The sequence below is a fragment of the Camelus bactrianus genome, chromosome 16, assembly GCF_048773025.1.
Source record: "Camelus bactrianus isolate YW-2024 breed Bactrian camel chromosome 16, ASM4877302v1, whole genome shotgun sequence".
Classification (NCBI taxonomy): domain Eukaryota; kingdom Metazoa; phylum Chordata; class Mammalia; order Artiodactyla; family Camelidae; genus Camelus; species Camelus bactrianus.
Window position 1 is genome coordinate 39,520,170 of NC_133554.1, and position 21,104 is coordinate 39,541,273.

The 21,104-nt window shown below is 44.8% G+C and overlaps 1 protein-coding gene across 4 annotated transcripts in view; it reads right to left on the bottom strand.

Annotated features, from left to right (window-relative positions):
• Window positions 1–716: 716 nt before the first annotated feature.
• SSH2 (slingshot protein phosphatase 2) overlaps window positions 717–21,104 on the bottom strand; it is a 216,488-nt gene continuing 196,100 nt past the window's right edge. For all 4 annotated transcript variants that reach the window (XM_010958240.3, XM_045519020.2, XM_045519019.2 and 1 more), the window contains 3 exons: window positions 19,251–19,451; window positions 9,912–10,746; window positions 717–7,769 (listed from right to left, as the gene is read on the bottom strand). In XM_010958240.3, coding sequence (XP_010956542.3) covers window positions 5,682–7,769; window positions 9,912–10,746; window positions 19,251–19,451 — 3,124 coding nt within the window. In that variant the 3' untranslated portion in view covers window positions 717–5,681. The remainder of the gene's footprint in view (window positions 7,770–9,911; window positions 10,747–19,250; window positions 19,452–21,104) is intronic.

Below are 21,104 nucleotides of genomic sequence, written 5' to 3' on the forward strand. Positions count from 1 at the left end.
TAATTTTAGTTCAAGGCAGTGTTTTCTCTGGAAATGTAGCAATTTGGAAACTGAGCTTTCCCTAGACAGTAGTGCTGCCTTATGTGTGACAAATGGCTCCACTAAACATCTCATGATGGGTCTATGGAGGGTGGGAAAAGGGGAGAACTGCCCCTCGACCCCCAGCGTGTTGTAGAGAACTGTCCTTTGGCCCCATCTCTTTCTCTATCACTGACATCAAATGATTCGCTAATGATGGGAGACGGTTAAAGCTTTTACTTCTTTGGAAAATCATGCCCCATTTCTAGAAACCTTTCAGTGAGCGGAGGTGCCTTACGCTGAAAGCTTGTGAGCTCTCTCACTAATGTCCAGAGAGGTCACAGCAGCTGTCCCAGAGCAGTCACTTTGTGCCACAGATGGCAGAGGAATTTTGGGCCTTTTGCTTATTCATTCTCCTAACATTCAGGTGTTGGCTTTGGCAAGAGCCTCTTTGACTGGGCAAGTTCCCAGCAAGATTGCCTGATTGGAGCCACACTGAAATAATCTTCAGTGATCCCATTTCCCATCCACTCTTTATTCTGTGGGAGGTACAAAGCTCTCCCAGAGCTCAGCTGTCTCATAAGGGAGGGAGATCAATCAATGAGAACTGCTTCGTGTTTATCATTGGTGTTCTCTTTCAATCCCTCCACCTTCTCAGGACTGCCTCCCCCCTTTTGTTACACTCGATCAAGTACACGTTTCGTCTTCAAAATAAAAATTTATTCAATCTGTAACAAGAACGTTGAATCTGCACATGTGCGCACAAGTTCACATTTAAAAACAGCGGAGCACATCAGTAATAAAAAAATCTATGATACAAGTGGAACATCCCAACCACCAGGAAGATTAAGGAAGGAGATGAGACCACTCTTTATATTCTGCTTCAAATGCCTCAAAAAGGTCCCAGAGATTACAGGAAGCACCTGCTTTATTTAATAAAATGAGCATAAAAGTTTGGGGTGCCTGGGGCAAAGGTAACAGTCAGTGGGAGAGTCTTTTGGACTTGTTTTCCATGTTTGGAGCAAGTCCTACAAAATAAAGTAGGAAAAAAAAAAAAGAAAAGGCACCTTAAGATATGCCAAGCAAACCAAATTCCAATAAAATATAAAAACCAAATGATTCCCCATGGGCTTATTGACTGGGAAGCATTTCAGGGCCAGCTACCCAGCTTTCAGACTGGGTCATCAGCTCGAGTTAAGCCCTGGGTATTAGCTCTCCGTGTGTACACAGGATGCTGCCAGCAGTGTTGCTGTGAGGACACAGATGGCAGCACTAGTCATACACCCCTTGGGGCATCTTCAAGCCGATGAGGGATGATTCCAGTTTAGAAATCCTGTCCTAGATCTCTGGGGCACTGAGAAAATGAGGCTGGTTCTCTTTTCATAGCAGGAGCCAGGCCCAGTCACCCTCCACTTCCAGGCTGGAAAAGTACAGAAGCACCTTGCAGTAGCTCTCCATGGCATCAAGGGACCCCAAGCCCTGGAGAAGGGTTAGGAGTGTGCAGCTTCCTGCTTTGGTGGCAGGCAGGCTTTTTCCTAATACAGGCGTCAGATAAGTTGAGGCAGCAAATACATTTATGCCTAACACATGCCTTGATCTTTTAGTTTGGAAGGGAAAACAAAGTCCAAGACACTTTTAAGTTGGATTGGTGCTGAAAGAGCTAAAATTTCATCTCCTTTACCATCAAAAAGCAAAACAAAATTTAAAATGACACTAGCCATTCACCATTACAACCATCACTATAAGACACACCATCACTGAGGAAGTGACGACTATTTCCACACAGAGTATTGGATGGGAGTGCAGGCCACAGCTGGAAGTCAGCTCCAGGTGTCCCCCACTTACCCATGAGGGCTGACCATAATGGCCCTGCTCTGCGTGAGGACTCACAGGACAGCCAGAGCTGGGTTCCTGGAGAAGGAGGAGACTGAGCGGCCATCAAGATGATCCACATTTTAATACTCACAATGTAAACAAAGTATCCACAAACAGTTGTTCAAAAAAAGCCAAACAGTGGCTTGATTTAAAAATTTTTAAATGCCCTTGAAAGTGACCCTTTTTGCATAATGCTTGCTTTCTTTAAAAAAAAAAAAAAACAACCCACCAACTCCCATAAAAACATCTTTACCAAACATGGCTAGATCACTTCAGACCTGAAATCCTCAGATGGAACAAGTGAAGATTTTTGTGAGCTGCTATGTCTCGGAAGCTTCAGGTCTGTCCAACAGCATCTGCCTGTGGCCCTTCAGCAGGAGGGGACCTCAGAGCCTGGGCTGTCACCCTCAGGCTGTCCTTGGGGCTCTTGGTAGTTCCCAAAATGAGAAAGAGGAAATACCAGTTGGGATAAAGACACAGACCCAGGAAAATGCTAGATAAAGAGCCTGAAGAGGGCTGAGATGTTAGGAATGACTCCAAACATTCAGAATCTGAAAGGCAACCAAAATGGGGAGAGATGAGCACGACTAAACTATAGTACTGCACGTCTACCACAGCACACGCTACTCCTAAGCGTTTCTAAAGTCAAGAGGGGTTTCTCTCCTTCTTACTGACCAGGTAACCATCCAGATTACAGCTCAAAATATGTGTGCTCCTGGGGCTTTTAACCCAGGCATCACAATGTTACTTTTTACACACACACACACACACACACACACCCCTCCAGAGTAATTTTGAGTCAGACTATGGTGGTTTCCAAAATAAAGAGAGGCACTCAGCAAGAGGTCAAAACTTTTCCTCCTCATCTCTGTCAACCTACCAGACCTGCTGTTTCGGGTCTGGGTTTTCCATGAACAGAAAAGGGAAATAGGCCACCTGAGATTATCAAAAAGTCTGAAGAGAATAAAGTTTGAAAAGTCTTTGATAGCCCATCATGCACTTTCCCCGGACAGCGCTCAGCTACGTAAACAGCACAAGAACACTCGGTTGTGGGAGTCTGAGAGCTGGCAAACCCCCACAGCGTGGCTGAACTGCAGGCCTTGTGTACAGGGTTTTGTTTAGGCAGGTAAATTAAATGATAAAAAATAATTTAAAAAAAGGCAGAGCAAGACAGTTTCCTCTATTAAAAAAAGTTTTTGTTTTTCTTCACAGCATTAGAGGGTTCCGCCCACCTGCCCCGTCTTTGTTGTTATTTAATGCAGTGAGAAGTGAGCATTAAACACAGTGGCGGGGAGAAGACAGAACCATGCAATTCTGTTGACCCTGCTTGTACTTCTTAATATGAGGACTGTCACCATCTCAAGGGATAACATGAGTGGACACCACTCTCTTAACATCCATGCAAATCCTCCTCTTGCCACCCCGCCCACAGTTTCCTGTCCTTTCCCCATCAGATTGGTGATGGAACTGCCTCAGCAAGACAGAGCAGATTAGATGGAAGAGCCCTGAAAATCCATAACCTCTCTTGCAAGCCTCCTCACACTGGAACATGCCACCTAGGAAAATGCTTTACAACACATTAAATATCCAGAACTCACAAATGTGGGTGACACATTTGAACATTTAAGGGAACTAGGGACAGCACAGGTACATATAATTACTCCACCATAAAGACACTTGTAACAGGAGGTCTCTGTTCAATTTGCCTCTTGGCAGTGATGTCAGACCAAACCATGGCCTCCACACAGCAGCTGGACTCACAGCTCCTCCTGAGCACCTCTGAGTGGCCTCAATCCACCTTTTCTGTCTCCTTTGGGTCTCCCTACTACCTGTCCTCACCAAACTCTGGCCTCTGACATCACCTTGACAGTCTATGCATTTGTCTTTTCCTCTCAGTGCTGTGATGAACCAAAAACCTGTGCTCGGTCAATCTCTGAGCAACGTGGACATCAACCAAAGCAAACAGGAAGCAAATCTGCAAAACAATCCTATTCAGTTTTAATGAGCTGCAGAAGGCGTTCCATTCCAGGCTAAATATGTTTTCTGTAAGAAGCTGAAATAGGCTTGTCTATGGCAGGTGCTCCTGTGTTAAGGATCTCCACAACAGCAGCAAAGCAACAGCATCCTAAATGGAGTCTTAAGGGCGTCTGCCCTTGGCTGAGGCCTCCCTGCAGCCTTTCAGCCTAATCCACTAGGAGCTTCCACCCTGGGCAGCAGGAACACTCACACATGACACTCCCTGGCTGTGGTTCGGCTACTGGCAAAGAATGTTCTGGGATTTCAGTCGCAAAGAGAAATCAGCCTTCAGTCAAACTGCGATCTAACGGGAACCTTCTCTGAGGAGGAAGTTACTAACGCATAATTTGGCAGGAACTGGTGATGAGATGTCTCTATTTAAACAATTAGAACCACCATTAATATACTCTGCAGGTTCCTACCAACACCCATCACTTTTGTTTCTGTGGTGCCTGCATGTTTTCCAGTTGCAGCTTTACTCCTCCTTACAATGGATAACTCAGAAAGACCCTACAACATTAACAACAAAACAGTGTCAGAAAGTGACAACGCTATGTACATAAATACTGTGTATAAATGAGAGAAATGACAAATCTTTCAGGAAAAGAAAAAAAAACTTATGTCAAGTGTTAACAGTGGTAATATCGAAAAGAAAACTTTGCATTCAATGGAGGTTATACATATATAATGTAACAACTCAAATATCTATGAAATTAAAAAAAAAAGGCAGCACTGGGAGAAACAGTTTGAGGGAGGAAAATAAATTGGAAAAAAATATGGCCATTAAACTCAGAAGGCCCACAGTTATTCAAGTAATGGAAGGGTTAAAACCCTACATTATGTATTCATTTTACAAGAACACACTGACTTTCAATTGCTGTTTTTCAAACTTGTCCCTATTTGAGTTTTAGTTGGGAGGAGGCGGCAGAGCACATTTCCTGGCAGGGGGCCAGGACGGCCACCTGTGTGGAGCCCACCCATCCGGAAGATAACTGGGCAGCCGCCTCTCCACCCCCGATTTCACCTCCTCCTCTTACGCTTTCCTCTACAGGGGACCTCTAGGATTTCATCTGGGGTTCACTTTTAATCTAATTAAAAATGACTTGCTTGGGGGAGAAACTATTTGCTTGATAAGTTTACAAGGCCAGCCATTATCATGTCTTTCTGTAATGACACACTCCGGAGTGGCAGAAGAAACGGATTCTGGAGGACCCTCTTTGAAAGCAAAGTAGAATGTGCCCCATTCGGGAACTCCAAAGGGCTGGGGCTGGGGACCAAGGCTGAGAGCATGCTGATGTTGGGCGGCCCCCTTCAGCGAATCCGATGCATCAGGTCTGGAGACCAAACCATCATCACACAGGCCTGGGGCGGCATTTCCAATTTCCAGCTTGATCCCCACCATCCCCATCTGCTTCCTTCCTTGATCAAGCAAGTATGCTTTTTCTCAGAGGGCAAAATGAGGAGCAGGTGGCAGTTGATTGAAAAACAGCAATTTGCCTTTGATAAAGGTGTTCTTTGAAAATGAGTATTTTTTGAGGTTTGAATTTTCCAAAAATGAAAAATGATAAAATGGTCTTGCCGTCCAAATCAAACTCTCTCTCTCACACACACACATACACACAGAGGGAAAAAAACCAAACCCTGCATGCGCCAGGAACAGTAAAATGACCAAAATATTATAAAATTAACCAATAAAGTGCATGTTCCTTACATATTACACCTGCCCCTTTCACAAACATTTCTTTTAGAAAGTCACATGTATAGGCTCAGAATCACATGGTATTATAGAAGGGGTTGCTTGTCCGTTTTTTCTCATTTGCTCTTTTCAGTCTGCGAAGGGGGTGAGTTCTGCCGTGCTGCTGACGGGGCGCCACAGCCAGCCCTGGAGCTGGGCCAGCACACGGCAGTCCCTGGGTCTGCAGCAAAGGAAGGCCTCCTTCAGAACTAGTCAATTCGGGTCCTGCCCTGGGGAGCAAACACTGCTGACTGTAACCAAATTCTTTGGCATACTGTACGAGGGGCCTCTCCACTGGCTTGCTCTGCGCAATACACTCTGTTGTTTTGAGTTGCTCGACAAAATACTTGGTGGGCTCCTGGTTCTGTGGGGCATCTGGGTTTTCTGGGGGCTCCTGGGCCTCCATGGCATGCATGCCTGAGTCCGTTCTGAGGAAAGGCTGAAGCAGTTTGAGATGAGGGGACTCAGAGCAGACAGGCGCCCTCTCCGGTAAACAGTCTTTATAGAGGTCCAAGTAACCCAACTTGGCGAGGGAAGCTGAACGCCTCATCTCGGGTGGCCTGGTGAGCCCTACCTGGGAAGTCACTTGGGACTCGACTTCTTGAGCGTGCTCCTTCACTACACTGGGGCTGTCACTGAGGCCCCTCCTACTGTCACTACTGGAGCTGTGCGGGAGTTGACAGGCCATGGGTGATGGGTCCAGTTTTTCTTGTTGCTCCCCAATATTGTCCCCAAGTTTGCTAATTAAAGTCAGGTCTTCACTGCTTAACTGGGAGCCCTCAGGTGGCACTTCACTGTCCCCAGAGAGGGGGCCCTCCCGACTTTCTTCCCAGCTGCCCTGCTCTGCAGAGGGCTCGTTGTCTGTAGTGCTGCTTTGTTCTGTGAAGCCTTCCAGGTGAACCACAGTCTGGGGATGCAGGTAATCCAAGCTGGCAGACGGTACATGGGTTGTGCAACTGACAAAAGGCGCTGCTGTCTCCAGGGCAGCTGCCGGGCTGTTGCCCCAGTCTCCAGGGCTGCTCAGGGCGGGGGTCGGGTCGGTGGGCCCGGCATGCTCGGGAGAGGAAGGAGGCAGAGGTAGCACTTTGGGGTGCAGAGAAGCCTGGTCGGGGCTCAGGGTCCTGTTCAGATTTTCATCCAGTGCACAGAGGACAGTGATGGACTTCTCCACTTTCACTTTCCTCAGTCCTTGCTCCCCACTCTTCTCACTGGTGGCTGTTTCACCCCCAGGCCCAGTGTGATCGGGTGACGTCACTGTGGGGGTGTACTCAATGATTTCTATCTTCTTGGGAAGGGGCAGAGGGACTGCTGGTGTCTCAGATCCCTGGCATGAGACCACGGCCCTCTGCTCCTTCAGGACCCCTCCCTGCTGTGTTCTAGGACCTGATCCTGGGCCCTCCTGAGGAGCTGGTGATGGGTGAGATTCCAGCAGCTCGGGTGCTGGAATGATGGCCTGTTCCTCAGAATGGGCTAGGGAGCCAGCCTCAGACCCACTGCACTTCCCTTTGCCCTTGCTCATCTCTGGTTCCTTGGGGACGAATGAATACTCCAGGCTGGCTTCACCACTCTTCCCTTTTGGAGCCAGGTCTGCCACAGAAGAATCGTTCTTGGAATTCTTGCGAGTGGACAATGGGGTACAGGCAGGGGTAGCGCCATGGTGCTCTTGCTCCTGCCGCAAGCGCTCCTCAAACTCCAAGGTGGCTCGCCTCACGGACCCGGGGTACCACTTGGCACCTGGGGGCATCCCTGGGCCCCAGAGCTCTTGTTCCCCCTCAGCTGGTTCCTCTTCTTCCAGCTCTGTGGTGGATGAGTGTGCCACTGGGCACCCTTCTGGGTCCCACTTCCCTGAGTCTTTGGCTAGATCAGGCTGGGCTGTGCAGGAACCTTCACTCTGCTCCAGATTTCCAGGCTTGTTCTCTGTGGCTTGGGCCCTCTCAAGGGGCAGCTCATGGCCAATGTGCTTCTTTGGTGTGTGGCATGGGTTGGACAGCATGTCTCCTTTCACTTGAATCTGTCCAGCTCCTTGACTGATGGATTCAATCTCAGTGATGATTTCTTTGACTGAAATTGCATTTTCTGGGTGAGACTGCATGAAGATGTCTGGGCTGACCAGTTCGGAGATTGCCTAGGCAGAGAAAATAGTGAGATGGTTACGGCAAACTGTCAGCTAATTGAAAATGCCAGACTTTTGGCTTACTAATCCCCTGAGTGAGGAGAACCTTCTGGCTACGAGGACATAAGTCATGGTGTGGCTGGGACTGTCCTCTGCCTGGGATTGTACTCTGTTCTGTCATACAAGAAAAAAGAAATGGACTTGTCAGAGGCAAAGATCCAAAATTAGTCACAGACTATGTCACTGTGTACTAAACTTCTGCTCTGTTTACTCAAATAGGATTCTAATCCAATATCTTGCTCCAAAAGTAAACAGCAAGTAGCCTTGGAGGCTCCTATACTCTTCATTTTCTTAAAACCACGAGCCTTCAGGATTTAGGCCATACTGGGGTAAATGAAACATTTCCTCTCTAGCCTATCAACTTCCAGTTTATCCTAACCTGGTTCAAAGGGAGGAGTCCCACTGAAGGGCTTGGTGGCCATCTGGAACATGCTCAGTGATAGAGGAAGACGGACGTCTGACTTGGAGACGCACTATTCTCTTCTGTCCTCTGTCTCACCAGCCTCCCTCCACGTCCTCCCACTGCTGCTCCCAGCAACAGCATCCCAGCATATGACGGCACCCTGCATCTGACTGTACAGTTCCCTGAGTTTTACATGGCTCCTTCCTTGGCTTATGCAACCACGTGCTTGTGCAAACTGAGAAACTGTGACTCTGACATTTTACTGTTCCACTAGTTATGAATTCCCAGATGGATTTAGAACAAGGCCAAAGAAAACTAGCCAATGCAAAATCAAGTCCTACTGTAAAAGAAATAAGAATCTCAAAATCTGAAAACTGCCCTTGGACACGTCTTAAAGTTACATCATTATGACCATCAATCTACTTTGATAACATTTTTATAAACCTTCAGAGTACATTATTTCCCTAGGAATTGTTTTGGTCTTTCTCCTTCAAAAGTCAGAGCTAGTACAGACTAACATGGTCAGTTATTCCTTTGGGGGAAGTCTGCTGGGACATCAGGTAGAGGCCAAGACTGGGAGAGAAGTCACAGCAGACCCAGTGTGTGCATGGACTATGGAGAGAGTGCTTATGTGACCAGAAATTTTGCAGAAAAGCTATTTCTGTCAGAGCTACTACATCCATTAGTCTGAAGGAGAGCTCAACATTTTGATTTCCCAGTAGAAACAAGGCAGGCATAGCTTTTGCGGGAGAGAAGACAGAAGCAGAGGCAACAACTGCCCTGGGGTGGTTAGGAAGAGAGAGAACAGTGAGTAACAGACATGGAGGTGAATGTAAGTAGAAAGACATAAGGAGATGTCAAGAATCAAGTCCGGTCCACTGAAATCATTAAATTATTTCATTTATGTTAGAGTAAATCTGTCACCATTTACTTCCCAATTACTGGATGATACTGTCTCAGAAACTACTGTTTTTAAGATACATCCCAATTTCAGAAGTCAAAATGAGAATAAGTGTGCATCTCAGAATTGATGATATACAGCAACTCTTTCTTGAATCTGAGATGGCTCATAAGAACTCATATGCCACTGAGAAGGATCTTGGGATTCTGTCTGCTCTCAGATCACTTCCTCAAACCATCCCTTGATTCCTGAATACTGCAGGGTCTGAGATGAGGAACAATTCAGAAACATTACTAACAGCAAGAACTCATGGGCATCAGCTGCTACTCCAACAACTATTAACACATGTCTAGTTTGAATTTTCGGAGACAGAAAGAATTTCCCAAACAAACCCATCTTCTCAGAGAGAGACAGGTCTCACTCAGGCAGCAGACAAGTCCCTGGCACTTCACTGCTGGTGAGATTTGATCTAAACTGCAGAGGTCCAGAGGGCTCCTTGTTCAGGCAGGGCATTTGTTCTGGCTATCCCCTTCTTCCCTCATCCCCTCTCAAAAGTGCTTCCAATGACACCAAAAGCCTGGAAAGATAAATTCCTTGAAAGGCAACTGATTTTTTAAAAAATATTTAAATCCTAAGTCTTCAAAAGAAATTCTTGGCCAGACTGTCTCTCCCATATTGCCTTCCTAAATCTTTTAGCAATATCAAAAATAAAGTGAACATAGCAGAGTCCCAAATATTTTGTCTTCAAAGAGAACTTCAATACACACAGAACTATAAAGGTAGTTTTTACCTTTGACTGTTCCTCATCTATTGATGACTCTTCAGATGCATGGGGGGTATTACTCAAAGAGCTGCTTCTCTGGTCATCAGCTGTCACTTCGGAAGGGGCGATTTCCACCACGGACAGTCGACAGCTCTCACTCCTTCCTCCACCTAGTTCTTCCATTCGTGAGTGAGAAAAAGATCGGGACCGGGTTTCTTGGGAAAGCTCTACAAACTTCTCTAGGGCACTAAAAAAGTCAATGCGATCTGTACTGAAATCTGAGACTTCAGCCTGGCAACTGGGTTGGGGGCTTGGTGACTCAGGATCAGGGGACATGGGGAGATCTTTTAGGCGGGATGTCAGTTCATCCATAGGCAGTAAGTGGACGTTCATGTCTGCTTTCAGTGCGTCTGTCTCCAAATCTTCCACTGTTAAGTCTGGGAACTTGTTGGCCATTTCTGGGTCCTGTCCAGGCTGGATTAAGGCTTTGGATGCATGGCAGTTGTCAAGAGGGAATTTTGATTCATTGAGACAACACCCTGATGAGCATCCATTGATGTCATTTAGGTTTAATTCATCTTCGATCTGTCCGGCGTGAAATTCCCTAGAAGTAAACTCCAAGCAGATCATTCTCTCTTTGGTACACAGGCCTTTCTGATTTTCTTCTTGTGGGACGACATGTTCCACAAAGACGGGAGGTACAGGTGGGTGACTCTCCATGGTCTTCACCTCGGTGATCTGGTCTGCTGAGGTGGTGATCTCCTTCTTGTTGAGGTCTAGCCCTGGTTTGCAGATAGGTTCGTGATGGTCTGAGAGGTCACTATCGGAATGAGATCTCCAGAGCTTGTTATGCCTCTGTTTGCTGTGGAGGACATACGTAGGAAATGCTTTACTAGGCTTTGTGAAAACAATCCACACCCTCCCTGGAAACCACTCCCAGATAAACGTAAATCTTAACTTGCAAAATGCTTTGCTGATGCCCCACAAAAGTAGGGCAATAAACAGCTGAAAAGATGCTCAATTTCACTAATGGCAAAGAACAAACAAAAAAAGAGCAAAACAACATCAACAACAAAAACAAATGAACACAAGATCTGATTTTTTTACCCATCAGACCTATAAGAGCAAAAATGGTTGCTAACAGCCAGTGCTGCTGATGGTTTGGCCAAACAAGCCCTAAATAATACACAGTTGGTAGGAGTGTGAACTGTACAATTTTTAAGAGTGAAATTTGGCAACAGCTCTCAAAATTAACCCTTTAACCAACAATTTTCCCTTTAAGAATTTTACTTGGAAAAATGCTACTACGTAAGTGCACAAAGCAATATAAGGATATGTACTGTAATGTGCTGAGGTACTAAAAATAACCGGACACCAAGAAAGTTTATTTAAATACGGTCCATACACCTATACGCTATGAAGCTATTAAAAATAGGTATTTTAGTGGAATGACGCCCAATGTATACTATTAAGTGAAAAAGCATGTTGAACACATTTAGACTGCTCAATTCCCACATTAGAGTAAGTGTAGGAAAATATCTGGAAGACCACCAAACTGCTAACAGTGTTTCTTTCAAGGAAGACAGGGTTTCTATTCTTGGGGAGGGCTTTACTTTCTACACTCTGTAGTATTTCTATGATTTTTGAATTAAAAAAAAGATCATGTTTAATATTAATAACTGGGTTGAAAAACTAAAAACAGCATACAAGTAATACAAAGAGAAATACTCTACTGGAATCCATGATTAAGTCCTCGTAATTGGGATAAAGAGCTGATTTGGATTAATCACTGATGTGGAAGTGCGAGGAGAGTGGTCATCTTTTTAGAGTTAGAAAGCAAAGATGAGGCTAGTAAATCTGGAGAAAAAGGCTGGTAACAGAATGGAAGAGGGGAAGTACAGGCCCCTTTCACATAAGGATGTGTCGATAAAAACCATCAAACTAAAGTGACACCTGGAAAAGCAGGTGGGCCAAAAAGACCACACACATATAGTCATCCTTTGGTTGATTTTATGAGAGAAGGTCTGATGAGAGTTCATTCCAAACTACACTCTCTAACAAGGAAGCACCGTTCCCAAAGCTCCAATCAAAAAGAGAAAGGAGGCCCTGTGGTTGGGCAGGCACCTGCCCAGGGAGCAGGTCACTAAATGTGGCGTTTGGGGGTGCGGTTTCCATGACTTACAAGCTGATGAAGAGCTACCTCACCGCAGGGTGCAATGGGAAACGACCCAAAACAACTAACCCCGGGCGCAGGGCCACACCTGCCTCCGGGCCTGTGAGTCTCTGCCGAGTCATGCGCCTGCACTAATGTGAACTCCTGTTTGTTCCCAGCTCTGCACCTGCTCTCAGCTCCCCCTGCCTGTCTGCTGCTGGGGCAGGGCTCTCTCTGACTCAGGCCTGTCCAGCTGAAGGGAGCTTTTCCGGGTGGGGAGCGGGTCATTTGTTTATGAAGACAAGCTATAATCAATTAGCTGGGTGTAAGATGGGGTTTTCACCCTTTCCAAGCTGCACAAACTCCAGCCACCCCTAGGAGGAGACAACATATCACAGATCCCAAAGGAGCGTGTGGCTGTGAGGACAGGCGAACAGACTGGTTGGATAGGTGGGGCCTAAACTGTACCTTGCGGCCAACAGATGCCAATGTACCTCCCTTTGAAGCTTTTCCTCTTAGATCTTGACACCATGTATCCTGACCTAAATATGACTGTGTTCTCCAGTTTCTATCCCTCACCTATCATGAGGATGTTCAAACCTGCAACAACTCCTCCCAGCCACGAGGGCAGGACTATTCCTGTGATGCACATCACTAAGACGATAACTCACAGAATAGCTGTTCTCACCCTTCTAATAATGTAAGAACAGTTTATCTTCTCAGTCAACAGGCAGATGGAATGTTTTCATGATTCCGAGAACCCTCCAAAGTACGTTTTTTAAAATCTGCTTATAAATCACTGATCAAGAGGGAACGAGAGACTGAAGTTATGCTAACAGGCATGAACAGTGCACGTTTCAGAGGAAGTGCCTGACATCATAGCTGCTTTCCCCAGCAGGGATTTCCTTCTCTTCCTGGAGAAGATAATCATCAGAAAATATTGGGTCAGGGCTCTGGAATTAAACTGACACCTACTTGTGAAGGAGAAAGAAAAACCCCAATCCAAAAATAAATCTGATTCTGCTGCCTTTTTCATTTTTGCAATCGGGCCTGCAGGGGAGAGTGGCAGGCAGCTTTCTGATACAGTCAAGGTATTCATCGCCATGGCCTTTGAAGCATGCTACCCCACGTGCCGCTTCCTGATCACCTTCTCCTCCCAGCTCAGGGGTTAGTAACCTTTGTCCTGATTTTAGGGTTCTTCATTCCTCCTTTTCTTTATAGTGTCATCACATGTTTTGTTCTAACGATATACAGCTTAGTTTGCTTGTTTTGAATTTCATATAAATGGAATCATACTGGATGCCTTCTTCTACAACTTCTTCTGCCTAATACGTTTTTAAGATTCATTGATGTACAGCTGTGATTTTATAGAGTGTAATGAATATGCCACAGTGTATTTTCCCACCCTGTTGATGAACAGTTTTGCTGTTATAAACAATACTACCATGCACATGCTTATGCCTGGCGCACACTTTGCCTTCCCAAAGGTGTTATATATATATGGGAATGGAAAAGGTGCATCATAGGGCATGTGCGCATCACTAGTTTTACTCAGTAACATCAAACTGTTTCCCAGTGAAGCTTTTTCCCAAGCCAATTTATTCTAACGCTCCATCACTGGTAGGGATAGATGTAAGACATTAGATCATATTTGGTTTTTTTTTTAACTTTTTTTTTAAGGGGGGGTAAAAATGTTTGTTCATTTATTTATTTATTTTTAACGGAGGTACTGGGGATTGAACTGAGGACCTCATGCATGCTAAGCAGGCGCTCTACCACTGAGCTATACCTGCCTCCCATATTTGTTATTTTAAACTTTTAATGTTTTTTATTCAGCTGACTCCTTCCACCTAGTCCAGGTAGGCAGCAAGTAAATAAGTTGCCAAAAAGAACTGCAGAGTTGGTTTGTGGCCTGAATGATGCAACCAAGTCTCAGGTTCTTTTCCCCCTTGAGTGGCCTCTGACCTGAATTTGGATTCATACAAACACACTGACACATGTGAGATGACTGGGCCATCCTGGGCAAGAATTTGGCCTTTTACTTAGTAGATGAACAAGAAGGAAATCTCAATGACAGGATACATATGATATCCCATTCTCCTGCCTCCGCTTTCTTATTGGTGTATGTTTGGTAAAGTACCAACTCTGAGAAAATTATACAGAGGAAAATACTACTGAAAATGAAGTATCAGTTATAGTAAAATCAGACTGTTTATGGTTACTTCTTAGAGCATTAGGCAGCTTGTAGGAAGAAGGAAGAGAAAAAGCATCAGCTGAGCATTTTCTGTGCTGTGCATGGTCCTAAATGCTTTAACATTATTTCACTGAAAACCCTTTAAACCATAATTGTGATTGGTTGTCACCTGACCAGGAGTCTATGTCCTCTCATTCTTGGGTTCCCTCCAGCTAGCTGACCACTGTGCACCAGCTAACTAGATTTCAATGTCTCCACCAGCAAAGCCAGGGTAAAAGACAACTCTGTCTCCTCTGGCCCTGGTGACAGGAACGTTCAAAGAATCTAAAATCTAATAGGACATGTGTCACGAACTCTCCTTGGCCACCACCCATATTTTCTTCCTTGTCCCTTATACACTGGAACATAATATCTCAGACACATGGTCCAGCTTGCAAATGCCTGAAATCTGAGCTTGTCTAATGGAATATAAATCTGCCAGAAACCTAAATGATTAGAGCGCAGAATAACAAACAGGGCTGCTGGCAGTTTAATGGAGGGTTTCAACACACACACACACACACACACACACACACACCCCTTCTCCTGCCTCACTCCCATCCCCCAGCTACAAAAACAGAAAAAAGAAAATTAGATGTGAACAGTGTCAGTGGCTTTACGATGTCCTCACTTTTAGGTCTAAAGGAGAATATTAAATATTAGCCTTTCCCAAGCTCTTAAAGACATACTAAAAGATGCAAAAAGTCCCGTGTATCTCAGAGGGGCTGTCACTGTTTGGCCCACACCCTCACATTCCGATTAAGAGACTGTAATCAATTCAAAAACCACTACAGGGGCCTGGTATCACTTTGGTAAACTTTTCTTCTGCCAAGAGGTCAAAGCACCAAGCTAACACCCTCAAACAGAAGGCTGCCATCTCAAACTAAGCACCCAGTGCCACTCTGGACAATCAATGGGGCTTGAAATTGCTGCAATCAGAGTTCTCTCTCTTTGGAAAAACCACCACATGTGCTTCCTGGGAGAAGATATGAAATACAAGATCTAAGCACCTGGATAGGAAATGGAATTTCTTTGCAAAGAGAATGAGTGGGATTTTTCTAAGGATTCTCATCTCCTGGTTACCTAAGCTGCAAGGCTTGACAGAGCTTCAGACAGTCACAGGAATCTGGGGCTGCTTCTTTGCTCTTCTGAGCAGACAGACCCTGGAGCAGTGCCTAGGGCTGGGTAAGAGTCTGCCAGGCCCAATTCACTCGGCAGCTAGCTTAGCAGGTAGCCTACTAGTGCTGTTTCCTGACAACACATCCTAGACTGCAGACCTGAGTGGCTGTATACCCAAGAGGCACGCCTACTTTTTCCTTTTTGGCAGAGGCCTGATTTGATTTGGGTGCTTACTGTCCCATGGGTTCAGGGAATGTGGCACCTCCCTAGCACCAGAAGGTGAATATGAATTTGTTTTAGCCCATCTAGGAAATTCTGTTTTTCCAGTGATTAGTTTTAGGAATATGACCCAGTCTTGGTAAGTGAGTCCTGGGGTCGTCCTGGGGCCAGGGAGCAGTCTACTGGGGAGCTACTGGGAAAGGTCTCCCCCTCTAACTGAATGCCCGTTCATTCAGCCACATGCTGTGGAATTTATATGTAGATGCCTAGAAATGTGGCAGACATCTGGCAATCATGAGGCAAATTCAAGGACCAAGCCTTTAACTAAGAAAGGTAGAGCAGGAAGATGGAGAGCACCAATGTCCCCCTTATTACATCACTGAGCTATTGCAGAGTCTACTTCTGTGCTTCTTATTACGAGATGTTAAATGGTCCAACTTCTTAAACTACCTACAGTTGGATATTGGACCAGGCATATTCTGTTTGCTCCTACAGACCCACTGGTCAGCCTCTCCACCCTGCTCTCTGCCCTGGAGACTGATCTGTGAACCACATCAACTTGTCTCCTGACTTCCATAGGGTCTGGCTAGTGGGGAGCCCCAGCAGGAGACTGGAGGGAGGAGAGTGAAGGCAGGTCATTTTCCCCCTGCAGGATCACTTTGGCTGGCTGCATCCCTTGACTGAAGGCTTCTGCTCCTCTCTGAAGGTGACTTTTCTCCAGGAGTCTCCTTCCAGTTTCTAGTAACTGCTCCCTCCCTCTCTGGGCCTTGGAGCTACTACCAAACAGTTCTGCTGACAGAAGTCCCTTGATTCCACTAGAATCCCACAGCTTTGTCAATGGCCCCTGTATAAGGCCCTCCTCATATAATCCTAATTGGAGTACGCTACTTCTTGTCGAGACCCCAGTCGGTGGAGACACTCTATTATTACCTGCAGCGGAAAGCAGCCTAAGTGATATACCCCCAGTAGTAGCCTTTAGTTCTTAAAATCCAGGAAACATCACAATACAGAGAATTCCAGGGCACTTCCATTCCAGTTGCTAATGCAGTGAGTGTGTCTGTGGGTGGTGGGAGGCAGTGGTTGCGGAAGGAGGAGGAAATGAATGGCACATGCATATGTGTGTTTTCTGGGTAGCCCTGGAGGGAGATGATGAGAATCGCATCTGAACAACAGAACATCATGTACATTATACACACATTTATTTACAATGACCCTGTGAGGTAGGTCTCCTGATTTTCACTTTACAGACGGGGCCAGGTGAGGAGCAGAACTATGAATTAACTTCTCGAAGCTGCAGCAAGGGGGTGAACCAGGAACGGAAACCAGATCTCCTGACTCAGATTCTGTGGTTTTCTCACTCCCCAGGATGTGCCCCTCCCTTCAGGAATCAAGACCAGGAAGGCAGGACGGAGAGGGAAGAGGCAGGGTGACTTGTGGGTTTATGCTGCCCTTGTTCTCCTCATCTGAGATTTTTCTGAAATTCCTTTAACATCTAAGAAAAACCACATACACTAAAAAAACCCAATCCAACAGCTCGCAGTAGCCTGGGATTCCAGAATAAATACTGAAATTGGCAGAACACATAGTATCCTTCCTCTCAGTGGGTCACGTGAGGACACTGCCTAATATCCGTCATGTGTGTGCCTGGGGATATACAATATTTATGTCTCATCCGACCCTCCGATGCCTCTTTCTTGTGCCAAAAAGAACTGCTTTGTCCTACCTCCTGATCTAATCTAAAATGTCATCAAAATCTGGCCCTGAAGACCTATAAATTCTTTTAAAGTTGAGGAGACTTCGGTATCCTCCCAGCCTCCTAAGAGCATGGCTCAGATGAAATCATGCCAAGTACTGAGTAAATGGGAGGGGTTTTTTAGTGGAAACCATAATGCTATGCTGTGGCCACATTTTCACAGTACTTTGGGGGTGGGAGGGTGGTCCCTTTGCCTGGATAGGCTGGAAGGCTATTTAACACTTTGTTCAGGGGAAACACAGCCCAGATTCAAGAGTCAAGACCAAGTCATGAGACTCACTGGAGTCAAACTCTGGCATCAGCCCCAACAGCTTCTAGGCAGCTGTGCCTTCACCCTACATGTTCCACGTAGAACATGCCTACATGGAAAAACAAAGCAAAATACAGCACTCCACAGAACTTCAGCACGTGCCATCTCAGGAAACCGATCTTCGAATTCAGTTTACTATCTGAATCTTTCCTGAGATCAGCTTTTACCACCAAAGGGGTAATAAATAATGTAGGGAAATTAATTACTTTTTATAACCAATTACCAAGTGACTGTTGAAACAGCCAGTTCTTACTGATGCAGGAAGATGTTCAAGACTAGACTAGGTGGACAGAGAAAGACAAATACTGTAATGGCATCACTTTTATGTGAAACCCGAAGAAGCCAAACTCAGAGAAATGGAGAGTAGACTGGAGGCTACCAGGGGGCTGGGGGGCAGGGTTGAATGGGGAGATGGTGGTCAAAGGGTACAAATGTCCAGATACGAGATTATCAAGTTCTGGGCATCTAGTGTTCAGCATAATGGTAATACTGTATCACATACTGGAGTGTTGCTAAGAGAGATCTTAAATATTCTCACCACGAAAAAGGGGGTAATTATGAGTTAGCTAATGCTATGGTGTCAATGAATTTACAGTATGTAGATGTATGAAATCAGCACACTGGACACTTTAAACTTACACAATATTGTATGTCAATTATATCTCAATAAATCTGGGGGGAAAAGGAACAGTGGCGGTTAAGTGCAGCGTAAGTGCTCAGTAAACGCTGCTACGGTTAAAAAAAAAAAAGACTTAGTACTGGGTGAAAAGGTAAAGCTGAGGAACAGGTTTTGTGAAAAATACCTGTGAGTGTATGTGATAAGAGGGAGACTTGGAGAACGAGGTAAGATAAGGCCAACTGCTGTCCATGGGTACTGACTTTATAAATGATTTCTCTCTTTTATAATTTTCTGCATTTCTGCAAAGCATATATGAAAAATCAAACATACATATATATATATATATATATATATATATATATATATATATATGTAAAATATATATAAAATTTAAAAAAAAAGAAAACAAGAGCGCTATTTCTGGGAAGCACCTTTATACCTCAAATGGGTTATATATATCCCAATTCTGCGGATTTATCATATGACCAAAATTACTGGAAAAAACTCAGTGAAACTCAGTACTGAAAAAAAAAATGCTCAAAGGAGCAGGAAGTACTTTCTGTTTTTTAAAGAATGGGCCAAAAGATTTCTAAGAATTTCAGCTACGCCTAGCATTACCTTGGGAACAATCAGTATCCATTTTGATAAGGCAGCTGCATCTGGCCTTAGAAGATTTTGAGAAGTATGTATTAAAATCTGCACCTAGTTGAGAACTGAAATAAGGAAAGAGTATTTCCACCCTTCAGTTTAAATGACTTTAAATTAAATGCCTCATCTTCCATGCTAATCTTAAATACTAGTACTGATTTTTTTAAAAAAAACTAGATTGATAGAGATTTCAATTTCCAAAACATATCACACATTCAAATGAGACTGAGAACTAGCTGCAGAGAAGGACAGTTCACTGTGCCTTGGGGAGCATGAAGGAGGGAAAGTCTGAGAAAGTCACTTAAGGACTCACCTTGCCAGCAAGATCCCCTGGTACTCTTCCAGCTGTCTCATGAAGCTGGGGTTGGGCTTGGTCACTGTCCGTCTTTCCTTCACGTAGTCATAGGCTCGGTCCAGATTCCAGCCGTACTCCTTCATTGCATAGGCAATCACGGTGGAGGCTGAGCGACTCACCCCCATTTTGCAGTGCACGAGGCATTTAGATCCATGTTTCCTAGTTTGGGGGATTGAAGTAAAGAGGAAAACACAATAGTGAGTATACTTTACACTATAAAAGCCAGGTTCTAAATGTGTCCACATCTCTCCTGTCTTGCCCTTCCAACGTCTCGCTCTGCAATCCATTCCACCTTAGTACAACTGTGTGCGCCTCTAATCAAATGTGCAGGGAGGGCAGGCAATTCTGGAGCATTCAAACAATATTCAGTGTTTATATGAAGCCTCTTTAATTCATTTGGCAAATATTTACCAGGCATTTACCATGTGTAAGACAATGTGCAAGGTCCAGGATGCAAAGATAAGTAACAGTTTTTCTCTAAAGGGTAGGATTCACTGGGAGAAGTGGACAATTAAAATTCAAAACAGTAACTGCAATGACAGTTGGTCACACAGCACAGAAGGAGAATTTTCAGTTTAGAGACTGGATTTGGGTGTGGTTGGAGGCCAGTCCCCTCAACCCCAGGGGCATGTTTCACGGCTGGCACAGGTATGGCAGTGATTCATCTAATTTATCCAAATGTTCTGAGTTGCTTCCAGTTCAAGTTCCAGTAAGAGCTCTATCCCTGGAGGAAAGCACAAACCAAATGAAACTAACCCTCTTTACTCAGACGTAGCCCTGGATATTACTTTTCACAACACCAACCCTCGTGTTCTGTCTAGGGACAGGCTATACAGCCTGCAGAGCTGGATGGGGCCATGTGATAAACCACATGGCTTTCTTAGCAAGGAGGGTGGAATGAGTCACTAGCTGTCTTTTTTTTTTTTTTTTTAATGGAGTGGAAGAAAGAGAAAACAAAGTTACCACAAAGTGACACTAACAAACAAACAAAACAAAACCCCTCATGCCAGAGCTTATTACCTTGGATATAGAATTATTACTCAGTTTGCTAATTCTGTTAATAACACAGTGTCTGGCACAGAGTAAGCCTTTAAATATTTGCTAAACGTATGAACAAACTTTTGCATCTGCTGCTTAGAGATGTCAGCTTAAGTAGGAACAATATTTTCAAAACTGGAAAAAAAGAACAGTTATCCTTATCACTAGTGTACATGGGCTGGGATCTTTCCCAAGTGGCTATTCCAATAAATTAAAAATTGCACGTGTCAGCCTAACAGGGGAAATCTATTCATTTACTCACTCGCTGTGTTACAAAAGACAAGTTCCCTTCCAGAAGCTTGTAATTCTTCTGCTAGAGATAGAGACACATGAAAGAGTTAAGAACCAATGCAAGGTGCCATGAGGTTAAGTGCCAAAATGAGTGAGCCAGATAAGCTGCGGGAATGCAGACAATGGTCTGGAATAACTGAAACAGTTTCAAAAGGAAAGGAAAGTTAACCTGTCAATTAGATGCGAAATTTTAGTGTCCTGTTATGGTTGGTGCGGGTGTGCGTCTGTGTGCTTGGATTATCCCAAATGACTAGGAAATATCTGTTTTGCTTATGGCACCATACAGTTTTCATTCAGACTACAGTTGGGAAGCCAATGCACAGTGACTCAGATGGAAGTTCAGACATGTGCTCTGTATTTTCCCATCAAGCTCTGACAACTTTAATACATCAAATTTCAGGTCTATGCCTGCAAGCATGGAAGGTGCTCAAACTTGGACAATCTTAGGAAAAATACAACTATGAAATCCACTCCTATGAAAAC